General features: G+C 40.7%; 2 protein-coding genes across 2 annotated transcripts in view; both read right to left on the bottom strand.

Moving 5' to 3' along the window:
- Positions 1-309: 309 nt before the first annotated feature.
- pepd (peptidase D) lies at positions 310-13,634 on the bottom strand. Its single transcript, XM_072695680.1, has 15 exons — positions 13,604-13,634; positions 11,561-11,747; positions 10,330-10,457; positions 10,187-10,250; positions 8,223-8,270; positions 7,769-7,830; positions 7,615-7,659; positions 7,193-7,268; positions 5,963-6,009; positions 5,402-5,470; positions 4,526-4,603; positions 3,205-3,353; positions 2,135-2,319; positions 1,691-1,882; positions 310-1,252 (listed from the first exon to the last, which is right to left on the bottom strand). The coding sequence occupies exons 1-15, from the start codon at positions 13,618-13,620 to the stop codon at positions 1,103-1,105; spliced, it is 1,497 nt and encodes a 498-aa protein (XP_072551781.1). The 5' UTR covers positions 13,621-13,634; the 3' UTR covers positions 310-1,102.
- A 4,927-nt stretch (positions 13,635-18,561) lies between these two features.
- Positions 18,562-21,976, bottom strand: part of adamtsl7 (ADAMTS-like 7) — a 28,977-nt gene continuing 25,562 nt past the window's right edge. The window contains exon 12 of the mRNA XM_072695362.1: positions 18,562-21,399. Within this exon, the coding sequence (XP_072551463.1) occupies positions 21,257-21,399 (143 nt within the window). The 3' untranslated portion in view covers positions 18,562-21,256. The remainder of the gene's footprint in view (positions 21,400-21,976) is intronic.

Consider the following 21,976-nt stretch of genomic DNA (forward strand, 5'->3'; position numbering starts at 1 on the left):
TCCAGAAATGACTGGGGTGATGGGACCATTCTGCAGTTGGATTTCTAACGTTACATTATAGCACATTGACTACAAACTACAGAGGAAGGGCCTGTTCACACCAAGGATTCCTTTAAAAAATATGTACGGTGATGTGGAACCTTCACAAGTCACAGAGCTTTTAATTAATGAATTGAATGCTATATTAACTAAGAAATATAAATATATATATATACCACCTAGGGGAATATTATATGATTTGCCTTAATTCTCATACAAAAAATAAATAAATAAATAAATAAATAAATAAAAAGAGAGGGACAAAAAATATTAAATGCTGGAAATAAATTTATTCAAAAACAAGGTTTAGTTACAGGACAGAAACTGCAAATAACTCAAAAGCACATAAATCCAAAATAAGGGAAAAAACAACCACAGACTAGAGCTACATCACTTTGCTGATTCTTTGATTTCGATACACTGGTGATATTCTGAAGTGCCAAGTCCCTTCGGTTCTGTTCTTGTTTGAATATTTTGAGGGATGTAATGTTTCAGGCATTTAAGGTGGAACAAAGTAATTCATTCTTTATAACCATTACCTACACAAACCACATTGTGTCAAAGGCACTGAATATTAAACTGTTACATAGAAGATTAAAAATGGGCTTGATATTTTAAAATGAAGCACAAATTAGATATTACTTTATGTATATATTGCTCAAAATAATTGGGGAAAATAACATGCATAGTATGCACAACTTCACTGAGTCTGCACCTAAAGCTGTTCATATAATTTTAGCTAGACAATTCCATTCTGCTCTGACTCCTCCGACACAGCCATGTTAATACTTTTCGGTTCCTTCAGAGGTGCTAACTTTGTGCCATATGTTTACAATTCAGTTCTCTGGCATCAGTATGGTCACTGATCTAAACATTTGATTATACATAATGTGTCTCCAGGTCCTAAGTTTCATTGAAAAGACCCTTGCCTGAAGCTTCCTTTAAAAAAATGCATACTGTTCAATGCAGGTTAAAAAAAAAAAAAAAAAAGGTAGAAGCAAGAAACAACCAAATAATTCTGCAGAAGGCGACATAAAATGCAGTGCTTTTATTCTCTGTGTTGTCAGAATTTCTCGCTGCTAACAGTGGGACTGAAGGATTTCTCAGGACTTCTGTCCGCCATGAAGGCCTCGATCTCCTCCACTGTGCGAGGGACGCAGGTAAGAAGCTCCACACCATCCGCAGTCACCGCAATGTCATCCTCAATGCGCACCTGTTGGGAAAGAGATAAGCCTCTTACACATGTGGGACAGTTCAGTCAAAATACAACTTTGTTCAGCTGATGTACCATTTGTAACACACCCCCCCCCCCTTATTTTTTATTAGGGGCCAAAATTATTATTTTTTTTAATTAAAAGAATTGTGCGAATCACTCCATACAGCCTTAAACTGGTTTAGCAGTATCATTCCTACATGCTACTCAAGCAGGAGGACACATGGCACAGTGTTTGGCAGCCAATTCACATTCCCATGCAAGTAGCTACTATACACAGTTTTACATAAGTAAAAAAAAAAAAAATAGTGATAATATTATTATTAATTATTATTATTATAAATCATAACCAGTAGAAGTAAAATGCATTAGCTTGTTTTTTAACACCACAAGAGGAGTTTAATATAACAGCATGTAGAATCATAATGGTGGTCTTACCCCTCCAAATCCACGGAAGCGAGCCAGCACATCATTGTTGATGAAGCCACACTGTTCTTGGGAGGCCAGGGCCTTGTCCAGCAAGTGGTTGATGAAGTAGATTCCCGGCTCCACCGTCAGAACCATGCCCTTCTCCACCACGCGGCCCATGCGCAGGCTCTTCAACCCCGGCTCATCAACACGCTCAGTACCCTGAGAAAGAAGAGGAAGAGGATGACCAAGATGCTACTGACTGATCAGAGAATCAGACAAACTCAGAGCAAGCAAGTTATACCCTTATGGCTAAGATATTTAGCCTTCCATCAGAAAGCATAACTGATGTAGATGAAGGTAAAGAGAGTTAGTATAAAATTTACTATTCAATAAACAGACTTTCTATTCACAGCTTTCACTGTTCTGAGTGTTCTGGGGAGAACACCACCTGTTTTTCTAGGTGCAACAGACCTCTGGATACCCCCCCACGTCGTGGGTGTCGATGCCTAGCAGGTGTCCCAGTCCATGGGGCATGAAAACAGACCCCAGGTGAACTTTCAGCATGTCCTCCACATTCCCACGCACAATGCCAATCTTAACCAGCTCCTCCAGGTGGACCCGATCAGCCAGACGGTGCATATCAGTCCATTTAACGCCTGCAGAGCAGAACTAATTAACTCTATATGTCAAATCATTAAAAGTGGAATACATTCATTAGGTTATTCCATAACAAATGGAACCTTTTCCACCAGGCAGCGTGGTATGGGTGCCAAGACCCAACTCTCTGTACTGTGGTACGATCAACTTCTTACCAAGCATACATACAACTCGATAAATAATCGGTCATAGTTTTAGCCGAACTGTGACTGCATGCAAGTGTTTAAAGAGAGGCAACAGTTAACCCTTTAAACACTAAAGGCCTGTATGTAGGCCCATACTTAAATTCCTTCCCCTCAAACAGAAGTTACATCCTAGTTCAATAGCAGATACTGAATCATTTCTAGTAGTTTAAGTCTTTTAAAATAGAGGCAGAATCATTTACAGCAGAGACTTATTTGTAGTGGATACAGAAAAATTGAAAATAGATACTAAATTATTTATAGCAGTTACTAAAAAATGTTTGGCCATTTCTGAACTATTTATTGTACATACTGAATGAGCTAAAACAGATGTTGAATCATTTATAGCAATCAATGAATAATAAGTCTTATGAAAACTTAAAATAAGCCTTGGGTTATAGACGCTAATCAAGCCCTGCTTTTTGGCTGGATATTTTTGGGTGGTGGACCCACTCGCAACCTAGCATCTCAAAAGCCATGCAGTGAAACTGACCACTGATGAATGGAGACTTGTGCAACAGTCTGCAACTCTACACCTATTTTACCTATAGGTAAAAGGTAGGTGGAGCTCAGCAATAGCAGTGACTGAAAGCACAATGTAAGAGTTTCTAATAAAGTGGACAGTGAGATTGTTTCAGAAATGTGTGATACGCTTTACGTTTCCCTCCTTTTTTCAGACAAATTTTGCAACTGGAAATGTACCTGGTTTCATGGCAGCCATGACGGCACGGGAGGATTTGAGCACAGCCTCATAAACGGCCTTCTGGTCAGGGGTGAACTTGCCGTTTGCTGGGAAGGAGCAGGTGATGTCGGAGGTGTAGCAGTAATATTCTCCACCCATGTCAAACAAACTGGGGGAATGAGGACACGAGTGTCAGTGATGCAAAACAGTAGAATCTATTAGAGTACTAACAGCACCCCACCAAGAAGATTTTTTTTTGCCTGCTGAACAAGAGCGAGCCAGTGAGAGAGTTAGTTAAGTGAGGTCCATGAGGGTGTTTCACATCTAAAAATACAACTGAAGTACTGAAGACATATCTCAACCATTTAAAGCATTTCATCAATCAATCAATGCAGAATGTAGCCCTATGCAGTTGTGAATGTTTATACGAGTGTTGGTGGTCTGCGTCACTTTGCATTTACACTGTGCTTGTCCGGCCACAGAGAGACAGACAAGGGAATTCAGACAGATTTGTTGATTTGGTTCATCATCTGCATTCATTTCTCTCACATCAGTGTACGCATGATGTTCATCCAACCGAATTTAAAAGTGGCAGTGACTGAGGGCATACAAGGCTACAGAGTGGACCAATCACAGCTGTTGTGCTCAGAGTTAGCGCAATGTGCAACTTTCTGCCTTTCTGCAGAGTTACGAGTCAGGCTCTTTAGTGTCCTGGGTGTCAAGCAAGCCTTTAGATGGGACACTTAAATCCTTTTGGTTTGATATTTCACCAAACCATTCCTTTATCAGGGACCACATATTCAGTCTAACGGCCCAGACATGTTTGAAATCTGAAATTTTCTCCCATTTTAAAGTAACGGCAAGATGCTAAGCTCATTTTGGTAAATGCCTTAACTTGAGTGTTGAAAGTCTATTTGAATAGGTTGGTGTTTTGACAGGAAAGTAAAATCAGAGTTCATTTGGTCACACTTTGTGAAAAAGGTAAACAGAATTAGGCCAAAGTATGTCCAGAAGCGATATTTCAGGAGGTGTAAACAAGCTTCTACAAAAAAAAAAAAACTGCTTGATTCCACAGTGAACTTGGGCTGGAATATATTTCTATGCATAAATGATGGGATGTTTGGACTGCATGGATTGTGCATGTTTGATTTGCTAGATGAAAATGACTGGCTTGTATTTGATAAACACTTCCTTCTCCAAATAGTACAACTTATTCGTCTGGAAATCCAGACTCCACAGAAGGAACGCTACGTGCACATCAGTTTCAGTCTTCCAAAATGCTATTCACTGTAAACAGGCCTCAAAGGGTCAAAACGAGTCAAAGGACCCCTTCACGCTCACCACATATCTCCATCCTGAATGGTCTTGTCATTGGGAGCCCCCGCATGTCCATAATGCAGAATAGAGGAGTTGTTCCCACTGAAAGAAAACATAGCAACTATCAGACCAATATGAACAATCATGATCTGCATATTTCAACATGAAAATACACTACATGGACAAGAGTACTGGGACACCTGCTCATTCATGGTTTCTTCTGAAATCAATTGTATTAAATAAAATTAAAAAAAACAAAAAAAAAACGACCGTCCAGGGCAGAAGGCTTTCGCCTACATTTTGCAGAATTTCAATGGAGTTCAGGGTTAGGAATGATCCACTCCACCTCATCCCCAATTCATCCCAAACATAGTGTGTGTAGCACCAACCACCAACCTGACATGTGGCATGGTGCCAACAGGTTCATGTTTTTTCTGCTCCAGAGAATCCCATTCTGTTGGCAAGACTTCTTTACAGGGACTAGACAAGCGGTGTGTGTACATTTGCACATCTGTGTCAGCAATGGGTGCAACTTAGTAGCTGAATGCATTGATTAGAAGGTGTGTCCACAAACATTTGGACATACAGTGCATCAGTAAGACAAGAAACTGCCTCACAGTGACATTACCACAATTGTAAGGCACCACGCAAGTATAGGTACCAGGACTTTTGTTTAAAAAACACTGGGAAATGTGTGGATGTAGGCTATGGAAACAGAAATTAATAGTAACAGTGATCAGTTTCCCCTCACATTTCTAGCCATTCATGTTCTTACAGCAAACACAAAGCTGCGTCCCAAACCGAAAACAAGCACACTGAATAGCACACTGCCATTAATCGTGCCTGCTAGTATAAGATTCCCTTGCATGCGATGAGGCTAATATGTAGACAAGCCTTTACCTTCCACAGATGCAGGTGTAGGAGGTGTGCCGCATTCCCCCACGGGAGTAGCAGTAGTGACTGAACAGGCTGAAATACACATTCACAAACAGTGATAAAGCACATGTTAGACCCAGCAACATGTCTGATGCCTTCAACAATCGATCATTTATTGGATTACCATGATATCTTTAAACATTTCAGTCCACAAGATGAGTGTAGCCATTAATCTTTTGGCCTAGCACCCAATCGCTTGAGCTCGCAAACAGCACATTGTGCCGAAGCAGCAGCAACACTATCCATTACAGTGTTACAAGTGTGTTAACATTAAAACGATGTGCGTTCTGCAAGCCTTTATCAGTTTTTTTTATTTAAATAAATTATAAAAATGATAAATGTGGTAAATGTTAAAAGCAAAGTTTTAAATAACAGGGTGGTAAATAAACTTGTAAAACAGCATCTGAGCAATTTTGGTCAAGCCAAAGTCCCATACTTTATCTTTATACACCACTAAATACTCAATAAATGCATTCTTCAGCACCTTAAAATGCAACAGAGCAACCACTACTGACGCCCGCTTACCTTTCCATTTCATATTCTTTGTGGCCAGGCTTCACGTTCTTCATTACCTGCGGGAAATAAATCAGAAAAACAAACAAATAAATAAAAATCATCAAAAAGAGCATCAGATGATTAAGGTGAATGAGGATCTCCAGCGGATCCCACTCAGCCCCTCCAAAACCACCACACTTTGGCACCTGGCCAAAGGCTAATAAGCGCAATCTCGATTTATGACCGCAGTCAGCCAGAAGGTGCTCCACCGAACAGGCGTGGGTGGGCGAGTGGCAATGACTGCTTCTAGAAATGACAAACAATTGCCTCAGAATTGCCCACTGCTTTACCCGTCTGATGAGCCAGGAGGTGCTCGGTGTTACAGAGAGGAGAGCGTCTGACGAGAGCAGACTGATTGAACGACGAGAGAGAGGAAGAGAAGTGTATGATTATGGTGGTTACATGGAGTGTGGTTACGTTCAGCAATCAGCTACAGTGACTGAACAGCAGCTTTTGCTCAAGACAGAATTACTGTGCGATGGATCACTCAGTTTCACACTTGCGATCGTCCCACACCATCTGACCCTTTTTTGTGCTCACTCCAGTGCATTAGTTGGAGCTGGGTGTGATGTCCGAAGCCCCTGTGCTTCTCTGAAACTAATATCCAATGACCGTGGAGGAGGATGCCCGAGAAGCCGGAGTGTGTCTTGATCAGCCACGGAGTGAAGTGGCAGTTATGAAGACCTACGACCCTTAATACAAGGTGAGCTTTTATTGGAGAAAGCATGCAGAGACTAGGCTTGACGTGGAGCGAGGAGGATTGAAAGCAGCCAATCAGAGGCTTTTCTGCATCAGATGTCGTCATGGAGACCAGTGGAAGCATTGACATTCGGAACGGGTCACATAAAATGGGCTTTGCTGGACAAATCACTCTTTTTACCCAAAAACAACAAGTAGGATGAGTGTTTATTTAATTTATTAATATCCAAACATTTTCACACAGTTTACTTAGACTCCCTTCTCACTAAAGATGGAGAATACAAGGTACATGCTATCAGGCGTGTGGAATTACTAAATGTACTCTGTGTGCAGCTTAGTAACCTTAAGCTGTAAACCACTGGATTCGCATGGTATTGTGAGACCTGTGGTGGTTTAAGGTTATTGCTATGGTAATTATTAACAGATCTGGTTAAGATGTGAGACCTTATGGAGTAGATTCTCCCCTATTGCACAAATAACCCACACACACCCACGCTTTACCTCTTTGTGAGCGTCACTGGAAATGCGGTTAGTGTAGCGGAGAACCTCCAACTCCATATCAGTCTTAATTAAACGACTAGAGAGACAGAGAGAGACTGCATGAATAAACTGAACTATACAAGGTAGACATATACACAGACATATCAGAATATTATGACCACCCCTGGTTTGGAATGAACTGAGACTTGTTATTGTATTTTTTTCTGATTCATGCTGGATATCATAGTCAGAGAAAACTGATAGACAAACACACAAAAATAAATACAACCATGAATTCTGATAAACTGATTTAGAGATACTGTGCAGTATTCTGTAGGATTCAGGGTTCTGATAAAAAGGGGCTGATAAGCAGACAACTAGAACCCTTTCACTGTAGGCTCACTCTATATGGGTGTTGGTAGGGCATAATGAAGGGGCCTTACCATTCCACAATAGCAGGGTGCAGGATGGAGTTGTTCACTTGGAAGCTAAAACAGAGTTATATAGTATTGTTATTGTACATCATGCAATAGCACAGAAACACTGGCTAAAACTAAAAAACCCACACCTCTCTCAAACACACACAATAACAATTACCTGCTGATTCCTTCAAAGGATGCTTCACGAGTCGTGCTGCCACTGTCTGTATTCAAACCTCTCTGTGAGAGTAAGAGTGAGAGAAAATAGAAGTTAGATCTCCTATTACACAACGATGCCCCTAGTAGCTACATCATCCACCCACTAGTTAGATCTCCCACCACCGGCTGTTTTTGTAGCTTAGTTGTGTTTAAGGTTTTTACAGTTTTTGTTGTTGTTTATATTTGTTTTGTTTTTTTAAGTGAAGATTTATGTTTTCCATAATAGAGGCCTGTTTGATTCAGATGAAGATGCTCTGGAGATAATCTGTCTGATAATAGATAAAGCTCATGTTTGGCAATTGAAACCATCCTGCAGAAATATTAGCTAAAAGTCTAGTCACTCTGACATCATGTTACAGGCTTGCTTTACGAGGGCGAAAGTGAATAAAAATAAATAATAAAAAGGGACTCACCAGTGTGAGGAGGACAGATGGCTTCATCTTGGTCAGGACATCAGCTATCTGTAAGCAAAACACAAGTTCTGCTCATTAGCATTGTAATGTCACAGACCGTGCCCTCAGACTGCAGTGAAACTTAGAGAGATGAACTTGAAAAGGTCAGTGAAACGACTAGCTTCGCCACTGCAGCCATAAGGACACAAAAGTTTAAATATCAGTCAATTAGAGTGAAAGTCTGAGCGGTCTGAGAAGCGCCCCCCCTCCAGGTTTGAAATAACACAAATCAGTGTGTAATATTCCACGTCTCCTACATTGCAAGATACATAAGCCAGTAAAAACAATAGTCAACTGTCCTGAGCTGAGCTTCCTGAAAGCAAATTTGATCAAGTGAGCATCACACTGAACACTCTCTCTACTTGTTAACATGATCTTACATTAAGATAGTTTTGAGAAACTAGGCACATAGCCTTAAACACACACCCACACACCCACACCTCCTTTCAACACACTTTCCCCCCCACTGACGATCCGACCTAGCATACGCATTCACCAGCCAGCGCATGTTAATTCCAGGTGCAAACAGGCCCAAAGGGATGAAGCTGCTGACCTTCGAGCCCCAGGCCAAGTTAGCAAGCATCACAGAGCAAGTAATTCACCACAATCTATAAAACCTGCAACTGATGAGTCCAAATTCTTTATGGACCAACTCGTTTGTGTATATCTGACTGTAAATGTGCTCATGGTTATATAATCACAACCATGACAGGTTCATACACCACACTTACCACAAAAGGCCAAAAAACCAAACAAAACATGTGCTCTTTAAATAATCACACTCAAACGGGAGAAACCTGCAGACCTCTTTGTGGCCCGTCAGCTGACTGACTGTCATGGGATCAGTGTGACCTGCACAGCTTCTCACAACATCAGCACTAATCTGCGATTCTGACCCTGACCACTGCAGAAAAGGAAACCTCTTCCTGGCCACAACTTCCCGTCATTGAATCACGTCTCGCACAGACGACCCCTCGTTACTTTTCTCTCGTTAACAGATTTCAGAATCTATGGGAAACTGAAAATTCTTGTTGTATTCAATCATTACAAGTGTAAATAGTACCTCAAAATGGCTTCAGTTGCGTTGTAATCAATGGCCAAGGCTACTGCCTTTTCTAAATACACCCATAATTCAGCCAAACACACTCACATCCACACTCACAAGAACATCTTCACCCATCATGTGTCTTTATTAAGGAGGCAACCAATAAAACAAAAGTTAACTCTTTGTTAGCTGTAGTGTTCAGGACGCTTGCTAATGTTTACATGGAAGGAGTTAAACCTGCTGGATTTTTCTCCTCCAGAATGAAGCGCAGCAAGTGCTGGTCTTTAGTCTGTCCAGTCGAAAACGTGTTAAGTGGTGTTAGCATAAGACGACGCTCTGCTCGGCCAAGAAAAACTAGCCCTAGTTGGAGGGACTTCCAGACATTTTATCTGCCCTCCTGATGCCCAGTGTTCTCACGATGCAGTGACTGTGAGAACAGTCTATTGCATGTTTATAAATAAGAGATCGGCTGCCTTGTCCACTTGCATTCATTTTCAGACTCAATATGGTACTGCTGTTAAAAAAAAAAAAGAAGTAGAAAAATAAGGACAAAATTCTCCCAAATATAGTCAGTCTATGATGTTAAAATTGTCCCCTTTATGCAGAAAAAAATGTTGAAAAAAAAAAAATCTTCACACCACCTAAGCAAGTCTATTATCTTGCCATCTCAGTGCAGTTGTGTAATTATTTGCAGTGTGCATTAAGCTAATCGTTGGGTTATAGGCCTCCATTTCTTTTTAGCTACCTTACAGGTCTTCTATACCTCAGTCTGCCCATTAGGGTATGTACACAAAATGAAAATGTTTAGATGCTTAAAAACATGCATTTACATGTTAGGACTAGGGTTTATTACAAAATATAACAGGTCAACTCGACTCACATTGCAGGTGTAGTGCACTTCATCCACAGCATACTTCTCCTTGAAGTGCTCCTTTGGGTAGATCCTGCAGACAAAGACAGGCAAAAGCTGCCTTACTACTATAATGAAAGGCCTTTTGCAGCATGAGTGTAGGGAGTACTCACTCTCCCATCCAGGTAGCGTAGCTCTCGGGCAGTTTGGGTACGAAGAGAAGGCTCTTGCAGGTGTCCACGTCAACAGCTCCATAGCAGTCAGCCTCGGTCACTCCAAAGGTCCAGTGGAAGAAGGACTCCTGCATGGCACAAGAGGCATAAGAGTCAAACACAAACCACAAAACCTGCCATGGTGTCCAGACCTCACAGCTGTCCGTGAGGAGGAACACAATTTGTATTGACGGCAGTGGGGTAAAAGTAAATTACACTCCACAGCTGTAGGAGGAGCCAAGGACAAAGAAAACAACTTAAACAAATTAAATAAATGAATTAACTAATGAAATGCAGTGCTACTTTAAAAGGGTCAAAGTATCTCTAGGAATGGACCAATAGAAATGCTCCAAAATTAACTGGAATAAAAAATGTACACTACTTCCATTGTTGTTCAAGCGTCAGTGACAAACTATGAGACGCCAAATACAGAAAGATTTGGTGTTCAGTGTCCTGACTGCCAAAGCCTAGGATCAGATATCTGTCCTGCTTATGATGATCTTTATCACAGAAATGAACCTCGATCAGGACTCGCAATCTCAGACCAGCACCGCCCGTCGTCCCAGATTTCCCTCAACCTGTTAATGTTTCATAAGCCATTTTAACAAAGCAAGCAGAGGCCGTTCCCGAACTGGGCCGCTGCCCTTGCTTCAGTTTTCTATTATTCCTCTCTCTTCTTAATGATCACGGACGAGTTTGTAATTAAACCGGGTGAAAGCTGCTTTATTCAGACGAGGAAATCAACACATTAAAAAAACAAACAACAAATGTATCAGAGAGAAAGAAATTACGGGTGTTAATTTATTTATGAGTAAATTAGTTTTGAAAGTGTGCCGCTCTGAATTCAATATTAAAACGCATCCATAAAATATGAACACTTTCATCATCAAGAGTCTGTACAGCTTCTCCTTGACTGCAGGTGCCTGGTTTAGTTAATTCAGCTAAATTTTATTGGTATGACTGAATGAATGAATAAACATGATGCACTGAATGTAGGAGTGGAAATGTAGGAATGTAGCCATTTACACAATAGACATACATAAGCAATATATTCAAGCTTTTCATGTTTAGAAATAGAGTACATACTTAATAGAATATCACTGTTATTTATTACATTCAATATAAAATCAATCCATCTGATCAATGAATCTTACTAGCTACCCAGCTACCACAGCACTGTGCGTTACCATACCTGTCTGAAGAGGATGTCTGTGTCTGTACAGTATCTCTGCTTCTGCTCTCCTCCCTGCAGCAACACCAGAGACTTGGGCTGAAGCCCCTGCTTAGCCCGTAGACCCTCACACAGCCGCCGCCGATTCTCCGCAAACAGAGCAGCAGACACCTGCAGGGTGTCTTTACCCATCCAGTACACAGATTTCCTGCAACACACACACCCAAGTTTGAATATAATGTTTCCATTTAAAATCTATAAGAACGGGTCACTATACTGGGGGTGAGTGGAATTCTAGGGTGATTCTTGGGGCCTGTGACTGATGAGCCCCAAGAAAAATGTTTTATTGAGGATTTTTGGCAGAATTGCTGGAAAGGTGGGACCCAGTCTCTTTTCATTGGGCCCAAAATTTCAGCATTGATAGTGCTAGGGAGTCAGTTAATTGGCAGCACCAAAAAAAAAGAAAATACTCATACTTGAGTCTCATACTCTTTCTCTTAGAGGTTCCTATACATTTTCCAACAAATATTTTAATACTGGATTAGTTATCCATATTTAAAATGTTTTAATGTTTTTTTATTTGATTTTTTACATTAATGTCAAAATTTCAAGATGAACAGACCAATAGAATTGCTCAACTGTTTGGAGCGTAAAATGATTAATGATGTCCACTAAAAAGAAATATATATATATATATATATATATATATATATATATATATATATATATATATATATAAATAAATAAATATATATATTATATTATATTATATTATATTATATTATATACAATTGACATTTTGGAGATTTTTTTTTCATGCATTTGAAACAAAACCCTACAAGATGATGCAATAAGCCGACCATATTGAAGAGGACACACTTGTTCGGGTCAGCCAAACACTCACGTAAGTGTTTATGAAATAAAGTAAAGTAAAGTAAAGTTTCTCCTCCCCAACTTCTGAACTTTCTTTTAGGTGGTCAGTAGGTCAGAATTAGTGGAACTGATTATTCTGATGCTGATCTTGTACAAGTCACCTCACTTGCCCTCTGAAAAGGCATTGGACATCCAGAAAACTAAATAAGATGCAGCTTTATTGCTTTATGATCATATCATATGATCACAGACAGACTATTGCATGCGCTTAACCAGAAAGAAGCTCAGCAATGATAGAGTATGATAAGAGCTCATTTTACAGCCCTGACCATGGTCCAGCGTACAGACCATAAAGCTGTGTTACATGACTGAACCGAGCAAAGTCAAAATCCTTACAGAAGCAACATGAGAGTCCTCTGGAGATGACCTTTCATCGGTCAAAGAGTGAGAAGGGCAGTAATGACCGGTGCACAGTTTATGTGCAGTGTCAGCACAGGCAGGGGAAGGGAATGTCACAGAAACCTTCCAGTCCTTTTCTCACAGATGTTGCTCACAACTCAAGCACGGGTCGCAGAAAACAGGTGAGCGAAGACTGACAAACATCTGTAGCTCACACGCTTCGCCACTTTAACTCAAATCTGAGGACAGTCACTTGATACAGACCTCGAAATACAATAGTGTGCTATTAAAAACCCATTTACTTTACTGTAATTCTTACAGAGCCTCCAAATATGAGGGCAAGGGGACCATATTTAATATTTAATACATCAATAATTTTTCCCTCAATTGAACAATCTGCCCTCTCTGTTTAATCAACCTCTCCCTCAGATGAAAATGCATTAGTTAAAGTGAGAGGACAGCTTATTAACCCAATGGAACGATTTGTTCGCTAACTTGGGGGAACGATTTATTAACTCGTGGGCACGTTTTAATTCCCTAAATATTATTTTTCGACCTCTTAACTTCATGTTGCTCCATACTTTTGCTTTCACCATCAGTCAGCCAGCAACTAGCGAACACTGCAGAGCAAAAACTTTTACTGCTTAAGGCCATTTACACAAACATCTGCATCTACACGATGAAATAAAGCAGCTACGGGAGGAAAACCCCACTCGAATTATTTCCCAAATCCCCGAATATATGATAGTAAAGCTGGGTTGCGCTCTAACAGGAGAAAGCGCAGCTACTCACCCCGCTGCAGCAGCCATGGCTCTGTCTCTCAGCTGAGCCTCAAAATCACGTGCTTTTATCAGCTGAGCCAGCCACGCTGACGCGACCTCACCGCGGCATTGTGGGAAATGTAGTCCAACTAAGTCAGAGCGTTTAGGGTGAATTCAGCGAATCCTGTTCTCATGAAAGGTATATATTAACATATATTTTTTCATTTTCGTAGGTTGTTCAATATTTACATTTTTGATAGTGTTCAAAGAAACAACAAAGCAAAAAAAAAAAAAGTTTTAAAAATAGATTTCCTAATTTTTCCCTTTCCCTTGTATAAAATGTTATTAAAAACCAGTTAAATGTGTTTTTCTAAAGCATAAATTCTTTACTTTCTCCAAAGTAGGTTCTAATCACGTAGACGGTTCCTCTTTCACCCCGTTCCTCTTTCAAAAGTAAAGATTGTTGTGCTTTTATCAAACTTCCTTTAATTTTAAAAGACACACTGAATGTAGGAGTGGGACTGATCACCATTTACACAGTAGACATACATGGGCAATATATTCAAGCTTTCATGTTTAGAAATAGAGCGCATACTATATGATATTTATTATATTCAATATAAAATATCAAATCAATCCATCTGATCAATGAATCTTGATACCCACAGCACTGTGCGTTACTATACCTGTCTGAAGAGGATGTCTGTGTCTGTACAGTATCTCTGCTTCTGCTCTCCTCCCTGCAGCAACACCAGAGACTCGGGCTGAAGCCCCTGCTTAGCCCGTAGACCCTCACACAGCCGCCGCCGATTCTCCGCAAACAGAGCAGCAGACACCTGCAGGGTGTCTTTACCCATCCAGTACACAGATTTCCTGCAACACACACACCCAAGTTTGAATATAATGTTTCCATTTAAAATCTATAAGAACAGGTCACTATACTGGGGGTGAGTGGAATTCTAGGGTGATTCTTAGGGCCTGTGACTGATGAGCCCTAAAAAATGTATTATTGAGGATTTTTGGCAGAATTGCTGGAATTGCTGGAACCAAAGAAACAGCAAACATCTGTTGCTGCAAAAAAAACATTGCTGTTCCTTTTTGTTCCTCTGTTTTAAAACAGAGTTCCTTGTTTTTCACTTTCCAGTGTATAAAATGTTATTAAAAACAAGTTAAATGTGTTTTTCTAAAGTATAAATTCTCCTTTTCTTCCTCTTTGTTTTCTCCAGAGTAAGTTCTAATCACGTAGACGGTTCCTCTTTCACCCCGTTTCTCTTTCAGAAGTATAGATTGTTGTGCTTTTATCAAACTTTCTTTAATCGCTTTCTAAAAAACACAACAGAGCTTTTGTCTCGAGCCCAGTGCCATCATGCATCATGCAGATTAGTTTCCATAATTATTTATGATACACATTATGTGGAGAGGCCAGTACATGGCCTTACACGCCTCTGTCACACCTCTGCCCCTTCTTTTACTGTTCTTTGGTTGCCAGCGATTCAGCTTCAGTATTCAATTCAAAGAATTAAGCCTTTTGGTGTTGCAGTTCATTTCTAAAATACTTTAAAATACAATTTCCAAGATATGAAATTATGACAGAAACATTATTAGCGCATCCCAACAAATCAGATTATCTTTTTTGTTTATGATTAAATAATGAAAAAAATAAACGAACATTTTATCGATTACACACAAAGTGACATATTTCAAATCAAGGTCCTGGAGTCAGGAGGAAAAGTAAAGAGACAGAGAATCCAAGGTGTCTGATGTCTATTTGACTGTTTCCTTAGTTCAGAAGGTTTTCAGTGTCTTCTATTCAGTGCTCAGAGAGTGTAAAATGTCAGGGGGTATGGGGGGTTCAGATGACAGAGAAGGGGATTGGGAGTCAGTTATGACCTTTACACGTTTAGCTAAGGGTAGGATTTCATACAGTACTGCAAAGGGAACCCATTCTGATGTGATATGCAATAATGAAAATGTTTAAAGAAAAATGTGCAAGATATTTTCCATCATAGAGAAGATCAGCTTATTCACCCTAATCAAAAGGGTTCTAAGTAGAACTGGAAAAGGGGGCCTTTTCGGTGCTATACAGAGCCATTTTCTAAAAGAAGACAAGACAAGACAACCATATTCACCCTTTGCATTGGATACAGATGGGATTTGGCTTCTGCCTTTTATCCCATCCGTGCAGTGAACACACACATATACACCAGTGAAACACACACAGTGGACAGTGAGCACAAGTGCCCAGAGCGGTGGGCAGCCATTGGTGAGAGAGAATGAAGGGCCTTTGCCAAGGCCCAACAGTGGCAGCTTGCCGAACCCAGGTATCAAACTCACGACCCTGTCATCAATAGCCCGGAGCTCTAACCGCTGAGCCACCACTGCCTCTTTAAAGACGGAGCATCCAAATGGTTCTTTAAAAAGGTAAAGGTAAAGGTAAAGGTGCTTGTATTTGTCACTGTACAGTGTGCACTGTACAGCGAAATGTGTCCTCTGCATTTAACCCATCTGTGGTAGTGAACACACACACACACACTAGTGAACTAGGGGCAGTGAGTACACACACACCCAGAGAGGTGGGCAGCCAACTCCAGCACCCGGGGAGCAGAGAGGGTAAAGGGCCTTGCTTAAGGGCCCAACAGTAGCAGCTTTCCAAGCCCGGGAATCGAACCCACAACCCACAACAATTTTTTTTTCATTATTTAATTATAAACAAAAAAGATAATCTCATAAAAGATAATCCACAACCTTGTTATTGATAGCCCGGCACTCTAACCGCTGAGCCACCACTGCCCTTACGTTGTAAGGGTTCTGAGTAAAATTTACTAAAGAACCCTTAAAGAACCCACTTTTTTAAGAGTGCCGGTAAGAACCATAGGGACCCAGGGGTAGGAGAGGGGTGACATCCGCTTGTACCACCCTCAAATCGAGCCTTGGTTATATCCATCTTATCCACGGAAGACAAGCGTCCAGGCTTTTTTCTGGCCTGGCACCGAAATGGTGGAACGAGCTTCCCTTGGGTGTCCGAACCGCAGAGTCGCTCGCTATCTTCAAGACCCACCTCTTTCCAAAAGTACGTAGGCAGAGTGTAGAGTATGTAGAGCATGTTGTCTCCATACTTACTGCTGTGTTTAGTAGAGTCTTAGAGCTTAGAGGGATCTTTTGGATTCTAGCCGATACAAACTAGCTAAGGGTGAAGCACTTGTAAGTCGATCTGGAGAAGAGCGTCTGCTAAATGCCTTTAATGTAAATATAAGTTTCCCCCTCCAAGTCCTTAGGCACACTCTTTTTCTCTTCCTGAGAGGAAATTAAGAGCTGGCTTCAAGGCGACACAGACTGTTTCAGAAGACAATCTGTTGTTCATCGCTTTGTTTTATATGATTTGATCACTGCGGGTGCAGCACTTCTAGCTTTAGTGTTGGTAATGGGCTTATAGATTTCATCAGGGCCTTCGTACAAAGTACATATTAACTGATAAAGGAAGACATCAGCTAAAAACACCAACATGGCTAATCATAAATGAAAACTAAAGGGGTGATTAGCATTGTGCACAGAAAACCAAATCAGACAGGGAGTGCTAGTATTCAGTATGAGAGACAGTGTTTCTGGTTTTCAAGCACCAAGCTTCCCTCGAAAAAGGTCAAATCTTTTGTAATGAACTTTGTGCACCATTGTTTCTGGTGGTTTTGTTTCTGGCTAGATTTTCAGACCTGAAGCAGTGAAGTGCTGGACACAACCACTGTAAAGAAGGCATTATTAAACAGCCACATACAATATGGGTACCCTATATTATTATTATAATAAGTGTTTTACAAGCGTGAGATACAGCTGTATTTGTTTAATCTCAAACATATACTACAGTTAGCTTAGTGCTAACACACTATTATGACTTCAATAGGAGTTTTAGCATAAATTAGCATTATAATTGAGTTGAGGTTGTTTTATTTTTTAAACAGTTATGAAATTACTAACGTTTGGGAGAAGGACCACGCCCAAACTTCTCACTATTAATACTCACCCTATAAAACACTCCTCTTCCCTCACCTGGTGAATATTCACACCCCACCACCACCCCAGATCCTCCTTCTCTTCCAAATGATGCTTGGCCTTTACTCAGCAAGGGGTTCAAGTTTCATCAGTTGAAGGCGCCTAGAACTCCGCCCAAGTTCTTCGAGTTCCCCTCCCTTGCCTCAGCTTACAGGGAGAGTGGTCCGTACTTTGCAAAATTCATGGTCTGAACCGAAGTCCTGGCTCAAAAAGACTTTTGTTAAATACTAGTGATTCCTCAGTTCTGTTTCCTTCGCACATTTGCTTTAACTGGCACAAATTTTACTGCCAACCACAGGCGATTACACAGCAGTGGAAATGGGTGATGTGATGGCTGAATCAACATAATTTGAAAAATTTAACATCACCAACATCGGCGCATCGTTTATGCGCCTTCACATTGCGTAATGAGGGGGCCAACAGAAATCGGCACATTACATTGAATAAACTCATTAAATTAAGGATTAAAGTAGACATTTATAGTTTGAGTTGATCCATCCCCAATGAGACCTGAGGCTGAGAATATGGGATACAGGATGAAAACAGCTTTAATCCATAAAGGCTTGGGCTCCATAAGCCAGACTGGCTAGCCTTCACTTACTATGTGCATCAGTGAGCACTGGTTCACCAGTTGTCCTTCCTTGGAGCACTTTTGGCAGGTACTAATCACTGCATATTGGGAACACCCCACAAGAAGTGCCTGATGTTTTAGTTGCTCTGACTAAGTCGTCTAACCATCAAGGTTTGGCCCTTGTCAAAGCGGCTCAGATTCTCAGTCCTGCTGCCAATACATCACCTTCAAGAACTGACTCTATACTTGATGCCTAATATGTAGGTCCCACCCCTTGACAGAGGCACCTGTAGACGATGAGAATCATCTGTCAGTAGTTTTAATGTTATGGTGATCAGTGTTTGTTCCTTATGGAAAACAAAGAAAACAAGCAGTTTGACTTTTGAAACATGAGGCTTTAATCAGTTCTATAAAAAAGTAACACATTCTCTGAATGGATTATGATGAGGCTGAGTGTTGTGATAGACACACTGTTACAACTGTAAACACGTCAGAATAGCTTCCCCATATAAATATCAATGAATTAAACAAAAACAATGAAATATAAATTAGTGGTTACGTTTATACACTGCATAGCTGTCAGTCTAGGTGCCTACGATACAGTCTCTCTGAGGTTTAACCACCTGCAGTTACTGGAAATGAAAAAGTCCCTACAAAACCTCCATTTCCTATGTTTGACTTTCTCCTAATAAACACTATGTCTATACAGTATGTTGCAGTATGTCAGCTGTTAATATCTGGTCGACATCCCAACTATCCTTCCAATGAAGAGACTGAAGTGTCTATCAACCCCCTTTTTTATGGTTGCTATAAAGCTGGTACAGATTTGAATAATAGCTTCTCTAAGACAAATGTAAATCAGCTCTGTATCTAAAAATGAAACACATGTATGACACTGGAAGTCAGACTCTGTTCCTGAGACACAGTTCAGCTTACTGCAGCAAAATCTGCTTCCAAGCTGTTAATTCAGTTATACATGCTTCGTTTTCTCCCTTTCAAGCACTCCTTTGACACTGTGAGGGTCTGAGAAGATCTTTTAGAAGCTTTCTGAAGGCAAACAAGCTGCTGAGAGGATCTATAAATAAAAACACAATTTAAAAAAAGACAATATTACAAAAAAAAAAGATTTGCATAATCTACTGTGATATGTTTTCCATATGGGAGTTTTTCAGCCCTTCCGGCATACTTCAGCATGAACACTGCAGTGAGCATATTGCCTAAAATTAGGGATGTCCCAATCACTTGATATCGATCCGATCCGAAATAATCCAGCCACACAGTTTAGATCAGATGAGCTGCTGATTAATCCGTTCAGTAAATCATTTTATTTTCAGTATCAGTTTCTATAATCAGACATTCTGGACTGACTGATTTAGTTTAGTCGAAACTTTTTTTTTAATTACTTATATATTATAAGTTTTATAGTGTTTAATATCTAATAATTCAGTCTGACTCTCCTCCCTGACCAATCAGCTCCCAGCTCCTTTACAACACTGCAGTCAGGTCACTTCCTGTGTGTGTGTGGCGGTAACGGTACACACTCTGGACTGATATCTGTTGTTGTTGGTCTTTTGATGTGTAATAGCTGGTTTATAGTTGGTGAATGTGCTGTGTGTGATTTGTTTCTTTAGCGTGTGTGTGTGTGTATTAGCACTAGCGTTAGCCTCCACTAGGTTCTGAATAGGCTCTTCAGTGCTGGTTTATAAACAGAGAAAGGCGAGCGAGCGGTTCTCCAGTTCTCCCGCTGGTAAAACAGAGCGTTTCAGTGAGAATTTTATAAAGGTTCAGATATTATGGTCTGTTTTCATGTTCCACTGTAAAATAGCTCTCTCAACTTTACCTTCTGAGAACGACCGCACAGCTTCAGCCGACTGGGCTACAATGTCAGTTAATTAATTAATCAGTTAACAGCGCCTTAATGGCACTAGATGGCGCTCTGAACAATGTGGTTAAAACAAAGAATCAAACTGGATTGAGATTAAAATAGCCAATACCCGATCCATTAAAATGTTCTTGGATTGGCCCCCAATACCGATCCACTGCCAGATCGGGACATCCCTAGTTTTTTTCTTGATAAGACTTGTTTTAGGATGAATTCTAACCAGTATCATTAGTATGATGAGTAAAACTTTGCTTAAACTGCTATGTTTAATTAATGATGTTCTACGAAGCTTTTGGCAACCACCATGGTACGGATGTCACGGTTCAGTGAACGCAATTACACAGTATGCACTATTAGGGTAAATGCAGTAATTTCACAAGCTAGCGTGCCACCCAGAAACCAAGCCCTTAAGCCATTAGATTTGCATAGCATTGTGGTAACTGTAGTTTTGTTGCCATTTTAAAACGCTAGCAAGACCATTTAGAAACTGTCGGACATGTGATCTGTTTTCCAGACCCACTGTGACCACGGCCATGAAGAAGCTGTTACTAATAAATGCAAGGATGGGTTAAAAGTTTTATAATCTATGTTTGGGCTGGTGTAGAATTAACCTAGCTAACGTTTCCTTTATTTCAGCTGAAGCGTACTGCAAAATGCCTACAGTGGTAGCCTAGAACCAGTTCGGATTATACAGGCTTGGCAGCCTTTATAGTTTTTTTCATTTGCACAGTCACTGAATTATATTATCAGGTATGAATGATTTTGCTTCACTATACACATACGTTTTGTGAAATCCCATAAGAATCTCTCAGATTCTTCACCTTGAGTCAATAACAAAGCACCGTGAAATGACCATGTTTGGGCCACTGAGTGACTGTGGTCATCGCTCTTGCACAAGTGTCTTATGACCAAATACAGTTAGCGGAATCCAGGAGAATCCAAGACGCCCTGCTTCTGAGGCCCCAGGTCAGAGCTGACGTCCACAAATAAGTTCTCTGGGAAATTTCTTCACAGCATCATCTGACTTTTCAGTTCCCATAATGCTGAGCTGTTGTTTTTTTCTCCACATGGCCCCATTTGTTTGTTTGACAGCCCCCACAGCAGTTTCTCTTGGAGTGGTGCTGTGTCTGGTTATGGCACCCTCTAGTGGCAGGCTCGAGGTGGGTGAGGTTCCCAGGGGCTCAGTCCTATCTGTAGCTTTTGGATGCCAACTGTCGTTGTGCCACGCGAGTACAGGAAGCACAGCATGCCATCTTGTAGTAGTTATACACGCACAGTCGGGCCTGGACCACCACGTTGCAGTTGAAGTACTTGTCTCGACAGTTTTCGTCTAGAGATAGAAAATAAAAAGTGAAGGTGAGATGAATATCCTCAGTGGGACGATTAGATCACTGCAATGCCAGTCCGTAGAGGTTAACCAGTTATATTAGAGATGACTGGACAGCCAGAATACTCCCTGATTTTTGTGTTTCTGTCAAGTCCAAAGCATTTCATCAGATTCTATTTGTTGGCTGAAGAATGAAAATGGCTAAACTATGCAATGCAGTTTTCAAAGACTAAAAAGATAATACATTTACATTTACATTTACGGCATTTAGCAGACGCTCTTATCCAGAGCGACTTAAAAAGTGCTTTGCTATTTACCCAAGAAAAGCCTTAGCTAGTTAGAATAGGCTAATAATTCAAAAGATACCTCTAAGCTTAGACATTCCTAAACACAATACAATAAGGCGACCATAGAACTATTTGTCCAAGTACTCTCTGAAGAGGTGGGTCTTCAGTCTGCGTTTGAAGACAGCGAGCGACTCGGCCGTTCGGACACCCAGGGGCAGCTCGTTCCACCACTTTGGTGCCAGGACAGAAAAAAGCCTGGACGCTTGTCTTCCGCGGATTTTGTATAGCTGAGA

The sequence above is a fragment of the Salminus brasiliensis genome, chromosome 13 (assembly GCF_030463535.1).
Source record: "Salminus brasiliensis chromosome 13, fSalBra1.hap2, whole genome shotgun sequence".
Taxonomy (NCBI): domain Eukaryota; kingdom Metazoa; phylum Chordata; class Actinopteri; order Characiformes; family Bryconidae; genus Salminus; species Salminus brasiliensis.

Excerpts from the sequence above, each read along its gene's own strand:
- pepd (XM_072695680.1), bottom strand. Across the intron at positions 7,269-7,614 it reads CACCCTGCTATTGTGGAATG|TCGTTTAATTAAGACTGATA; the intron begins GTAAGGCCCCTT and ends CTGTCTCTCTAG. Across the intron at positions 1,253-1,690 it reads GCTTCCGTGGATTTGGAGGG|GTGCGCATTGAGGATGACAT; the intron begins GTAAGACCACCA and ends CTTTCCCAACAG.